Source organism: Mandrillus leucophaeus, unplaced genomic scaffold, assembly GCF_000951045.1.
Source record: "Mandrillus leucophaeus isolate KB7577 unplaced genomic scaffold, Mleu.le_1.0 Scaffold115, whole genome shotgun sequence".
Lineage (NCBI taxonomy): Eukaryota > Metazoa > Chordata > Mammalia > Primates > Cercopithecidae > Mandrillus > Mandrillus leucophaeus.
The window spans coordinates 5,898,047-5,904,250 of NW_012099765.1; the positions used below are offsets into that span (position 1 = coordinate 5,898,047).

At 48.8% G+C, this 6,204-nt stretch overlaps 1 protein-coding gene across 1 annotated transcript in view; it reads right to left on the reverse strand.

Moving 5' to 3' along the window:
• The window catches only part of SLIT3 (slit homolog 3 (Drosophila)), a gene marked incomplete at its 5' end in the record, with an annotated part of 547,731 nt that overhangs the window by 79,003 nt on the left and 462,524 nt on the right, over nucleotides 1-6,204 (reverse strand). The window contains 2 exons of the mRNA XM_011997974.1: nucleotides 3,594-3,726; nucleotides 4,643-4,806. Coding sequence (XP_011853364.1) covers nucleotides 3,594-3,726; nucleotides 4,643-4,806 — 297 coding nt within the window. The remainder of the gene's footprint in view (nucleotides 1-3,593; nucleotides 3,727-4,642; nucleotides 4,807-6,204) is intronic.

Consider the following 6,204-nt stretch of genomic DNA (forward strand, 5'->3'; position numbering starts at 1 on the left):
CAAAACAAAACAAAACAGAACAGAACAAAAAGAAGCTATCTTCATAACAGAAAAGTGTAAAGTGAAGCAGCAAGTGCTGACAGAGAAGCTGTAGCAAGTTATCCAGATGATCTAGCTAAGATAATTGATGAAGGTGGCCATACTAAACAACAGATATTCCATGGAGACAAAAATAGCCTTTTATTGAAAGAATATGCCACCTAAGACTTTCACCGATAGAGAGGAGAAGTCAATGCCTGGTTTCAAAGCTTCAAAGGGCAGGCTGACTCTCTTGTTAGGGGCCACTGCTGATGGTGACTTGAAGTTGAAGTCAATACTCATTCACCATTTGGAAAATCCTAGGGCCTTTAAGAATTATGCTAAATCTACTCTGCCTGTGCTCTAGAAATACAGCAACAAAGACTGGATGACGGCACGTCTGTTTACGGCATATTTTGCTGAATATTTTAAGCCCATTGTTGAGACCTGCTGCCCAGACATAAAGATTTCTTTCAAAATATTACTGCTCACTGACAATGTACCTGGTCATCTAAGAGCTCTGATGGAGATGTACACACAGATTAATGTTGTTTTCATGTCTGCTAACATAACACCCATTCTGCAGCCCATGGATCAAGGAGTAATTTCAACTTTCAAGTCTTATTATTTAATAAATACAGTTTATAAGGCCATAACTGCCATAGACGGTGATTCCTTTGATGGATTTGGGCAAAGTAAATTGAAAACCTTTTGGAAAGGATTCACTGTTCTAGATGCCATTTGAACATTTGTGATTCATGGTAGGAGGTCAAAATAGCAACATTAATAGGAGTTTGGAAGAAGTTGATTCCAACCCTGTGGATGACCTTGAGGGGTTCAAGACTTCAGTGGAGGAAGTAGCTGCAGATATGGTGAAAATAGTGAGAACTAACATTAGAAGTGGAGCCTGAAGATGTGACTGAATTGCTGTAATCTCAGGCTAAAACTTGAGCAGATAAGGAATTGCTTCTTACAGATGAGGAAAGAAATTGGTTTCTTGAAATGGAATCTACTTTTGGTGAAGATGCTATGAACGTTGTGGAAATGACAACAAAGGATTTAGAATATTATATAACCTCAGTTGATAAAGTAGAGCAGGGTTTGAGAGGATTGATTCCAATTTTTTTTTTTTTTTTGAGAGAGAGTCTCACTTTATCGCCTAAGCTGGAGTGCAGTGGTGCAATCTTTGCTCACTGCAACCTCCGCCTCCCAGGTTCAAGCCATTCTCATACCTCAGCCTCCCCTATAGCTAGAATCACAGGTGTGCGCCACCATGCCCCACTAATTTTTGTATTTTTAGTAGAGGTGGGGTTTCACCGTGTTGGCCAGGCTGGTCTCGAACTTCCACCCTCAAGTGATCCACCTGCCTTGGCCTCCCAAAGTGCTGGGATTTCAGGCATGAGCCACCGTGCCTGGCCTTGACTCCAATTTTAAAAGAACTTCTACTATGGGAAAATGATGTTAAACAGCATTGTGTACTACAGAGAAATCTTTCATGAAGAAAGAGTCCATCGATGTGACAAACCTCACTACTGTCTTATTTTAAGAAATTGCCATAGCCACCCAATGTTTGGCCACCACCCTGATCAGATAGCAGCCATCAACATCAAGACAAGACCCCCCACTAGGAAAAAGATTACAGCTCGCTGGAGGCTCAGGTGATCATTAGCATATTTTAGCAATAAAGCATTTTTGAATTAAGGTATGTACATTGGTACACTGTTTTTTTCCAACACAATGAGATTGCACGCTTAATAGACTACGGTATAGTATAAACATAACTTCGATATGCACTGGGAAACCAAAACATTTGTGTGACTTGCTTTATTGCAGTTTGTGCTTTATGGTGGTCTGGAACTGAACCCACAATATCTCCAAGGTATGCCTGTATGTGCTAACCTGGCCCAGAAAAGGGGATGTGCATAGGGCCTGGTAAGAGAGATGTCAAAGTCAAGCATCAGATGTGTGTGGTGTGGTGGTGTGTGGTGTGGTGGTATGTCAGTGTGGTGTGTGGGTGTGGTGTTGTGGTGGTGTGTTGGTGTGGGGTGTGGGTGTGGTGGTGTGTGGGATGGTGCTGTGTGAATGTGGTGATGGTGTGGTGTGTGGGTGTGGTGGTATTTGGGTGTGGTGCTGTGTGGGTGTGGTGGTGTATCAGTGTGGTGTGGGTGTGGTGGTGTGGTGTATGTGGGTGTGGTGCTGTGTGGGTGTGGTGATGGTGTGGTGGTATGAGAGTGGTGGTGTGTCAATGTGGTGTGTGGGTGTGTCAGTATGGTGTGTGGGTGTGGTGGTGTGGGTGTGTGGTGTGTGGTGTTGGTTTGTGGGTGTGTTCCTGTTCGGGCACTTGGGCTGTTCCTGTTGCCTCTCCCTGGCTCTGCCCACTCCCATGCAGGGCCTTTGCTTATGCAGCAATTTCAGCCTGGAGCACCACCTCCTCCCTCCTAGTGACCTGCCCCTCACCCCTCAGCTTGCAGCTCTAGCATCATTTCCCCAGGGCAGCTTTCTTAGAGCTTCCTGTCCCTGTTATACTTCTCACTTTGCATGTCCTAGCAACCTTGTACCTCTTTTTTTGTAGCGTTTTTCACAGTTGTCACTTCACATGTGATCTGCAATGATCCCGTGAATGTCTACCTTCCCTAATACCATGAGCCCCGGGAGTGGAGGGGTCACACCCATCTTGCTCGCTGTTGTCTCTCCAATGTGAGCAGAGTACCTGACACCCGAGAAGCCTGGTCAATATGTGTTGCGTGGATGAGTGAAGGAGTGGACGGATGCAAGTGTGCACATGGTGTGTGTTGGTTGTGTGAGTGGGTGGTCCTAGCTGCAGTGCTCCTGGTGCATTCCAGGGAGGCCCCCTCACTAGGGGACCGCTTTGTCCTTCTGTCTGTGCTTTCCAGGGGGCAGAAATAGGATTTTCTCCATAATATTAAGAGCCCTTCAGGAAGAGGCTAACACCTTTTTTGTTGTGCTGGGAGTTTCTGGTGCAGAGACAGGACCTGAGGAGTCAGTGGCAGGAGCTTGGGCTGTGGAATACGAAAGCTCCCGTTCTGAGAATGGATGGGACTCAGAGCTAAGACCTCATCTGTACAATGGGGCCTCATGCTTGACAGGGCTGTTTGAACTTGGAATAGGATCCTATTCAGAAAAGTGCTTGGTAAGCCACAGCATCCACTGGACAATGTTTTCACAATTATCCTGCACTGCTGCGGGAATCAGACTAAGAGACTGCTGAGGAGTCTTAGGAAGAGGGTGTACAGAGCAGGGGTTTCAGGGATGATATGGAAAATGAGGCAATAACCCTCCCACTTATATTCAGGGTAGCTTTAGGAATTACGGGGTCAGAGACTCCTCTCCTGCCAGGCAGAGGCACTGGGGGAGCCGTGTTTCCTGTGCCCTTGTCAAAGCCCATGGCTGCCATCTTGGTGAGGGCTCCACTGCCATCTTGCTGGGATCCATTCAAGTAGGGTCTCCCCAGGGCAGTTTCGCCATGTTGCCTTGCTCGAGATTCTGGGGTAAAGCATGGAGGATGCTGCTGGTGGTGAGATGACAGGGTGCTTGGAGGCGCTGGGGGTACTTACAGCTCGGTCACATCCTTGGGCATGCCTTTCGGGAGGGCGCGGAGCCCCTTGTTGCTGCATCGCACCACTGTCTCCACGCAGGTGCACTGCTCCGGGCAGCGCGGGCTCAGCTGGCAGCTACTCTCGTCGTTGCCTGTGGAGAGCCCCAGAGAGGGTGAGCATTGTGGGAGATAAGCCCCACTGGGGGGCGCCAGTGAGCAAGGCTGCGTGTTCTCCGCAAAGACAAGTTGTCCCCTGTCCCAGCTGTGTGCTAGAACCAGGAATAGGGTACCTGCTGGTCTCATCCGTGGTTGGCGGGTGTCGCCTACCTTCTACCTCATTTGAGGTAAGATGAAGACCATCCAGGAGGCTCCTCTTTCTCCTTTCCTTCTCTCCTCCCAAAACTACACAGTCCCTCCAGGGTGGTGAGTGTGTCCCAAGCCTCCATTACGCCTTAATCTCAGTTAATTATCTGTCTCTAGATAACCCAAAGTTGATCAAGTAAAGAACTGTGCTGGCTTGAATTTATGCAAATAAATAGGCCCTCTGGGATCCTGAGAACCAAAACCTCAGATATCCATATCCCTAGCCAGTGACAAGACTTTTCTTGAAGTCTGTTTCTCATGAGTACATACTCTGAGTCTCATCATGATGCAGAGAGGAAGACTGAGGCCAGGACTCCCATGCACAGTTGTATAGGTTGTGCACTCCACAAGGGTGCCATATCATTTAAGGGGTACCAATCTCACTGTGGACATGATAGATTAGTATATGTGGTACAACAGTGTTCTCATAGATGGCAGTATCTCATTTTAATGAGCAGTGTCTTGTCTTAATGAAGACAGATTTCTAACCGATGAAAGTAAAATGACTTCTGAAGTGGGCGATTTCTCTTAACTGGCATGAAGGAGCCATGTGGACTAGCAGCAGATCTGCAAAGTTCTCCAGAGCTCCAGCTGTGTGCCCAAAGCAAAGTGGAATCAGACCTCAGGGAGTATCTGATCCTTTATCTCCATCTTCCTTGCCTTCCCAGGGCCTTCCCTGCAGCCCTTGACCCCCAGCCTTCTCACCGTCACAGGTGAAGTCCTGGATGGCCACATCCTGGATGGGAATCTCCTTGAGGAAAAACGGCTTCTGGCACCTAGGGTTCCCACTGACAATCCGCCTCTTCCTTAACCACTTGCCGAGCCAGGCCAGGTGGCAGTTGCAGTTGAAGGGGTTGGACAGGAGGTTTCTAGGAAGAGAGAAAGGTGCTTAGCCTCCACCCTTCTACTGTGGGAGCGGCCCTGGGATCTGCTGCCCAGAGCCCAGCTCTCCCAGCCGGGAAGGAGGAGGTCTCAGGAAGGAAATGTAGGCTCTTCCCCAGATGCAGTCTCTGCGAGGGTCTCATTCCAGACCCCGCCACTGATGGATGCGTCTGTGGTCTCTCGTCATGCCCTCCCTTGTGTACCGAGCCCTGGCTGTGTGAACTGCCTTTGGGTCCTTAGCAGAGATTTACCCCGAGAGCCTTCCCACTTACTACCCTCCTTGCTGGGAACCCGTATCTTTACAGGTTGCTGGCTGGCTTCTCCTCATTCTTTAGTCCTTGGCTTCAGTGACATTTCATCAAGGAAGCCTTCTCTGAGTCCCCCATATCAAGTGGGACACTTCAGCCCTATCCTATCGTTTCCCACATAACCCTTCATTCTCCCCGTAGCACCCATGCGAGTGTGCAATGATTGGTTTCTGTGCTCGTCTTGCACCGTGGACTCTACACACACGAGGGTGGGGTCTGTTTGCCTCTGCATATCCGGAAACTACCGTTATGTCATCACAGGCCCTTTATATGCATCTGTGGACTGACGGAGAGATGAGGGGATGCTGGCAGCTATCCTTCTATCCCTTCGTGAGTGTTTACTACAGGACTGGGACCATGCCACGCGCTTTATAAATCCATTGTCTCATTCATTCCTGTCACAGCAACCCCAGGAAGGAGGTAACATTGTCTTCCTTTTCTCACATGAGGAAAGTAAGGCTTGGGGAGCTTATGTAAGAGGGGCAGATGGCCCTTGCGTGGCCGTCGGATGATACGGCAATGAAGGGCTTGCGAGTGGCTGTTCCGGGGTTGGAGTCCAGGCTCTGACACTCAGTAGCTGTGAAGCGGGGCAAGTTACTTCACGGGTCAGAGCTGGTTCCCTGAATGCTTTGACTGCCCCTCTGGGCATCTTAGGTGTCTTTGGATTTCCAGTGTGGAGGTACCTCGAAGAGGCTAAACATGGACTAAAATGGACCAGCTCACTGGTGTTAGCTCCCAACCCACTGTCCCTCCTGTTGATGTCACTCATTCGATTCATTCCTCTACTGAACAATTATATGCCGGGCTCTGCTTATGCTCTTGGCACAGATCTAAACATTAAGGATACAGCAGTGAACAAAGCAGTCGCATATCCCTGTCCTTCGGGATCTTATACGGGGATGGGCAGATAATATATGATTAACAGCAAGTTAGTAAATGACACAGTATATTAGGCCATGGTTAGTGCTATGCAATATTAGGGGGCAGGGCTAGAGGGATTGGGGTTATGGCAGAGGGGTGGAGCGGGGTGAGGCAGGTGACGCTTGAGCAAAAGTGGAAGGGAGGGAGGTCGGGGGT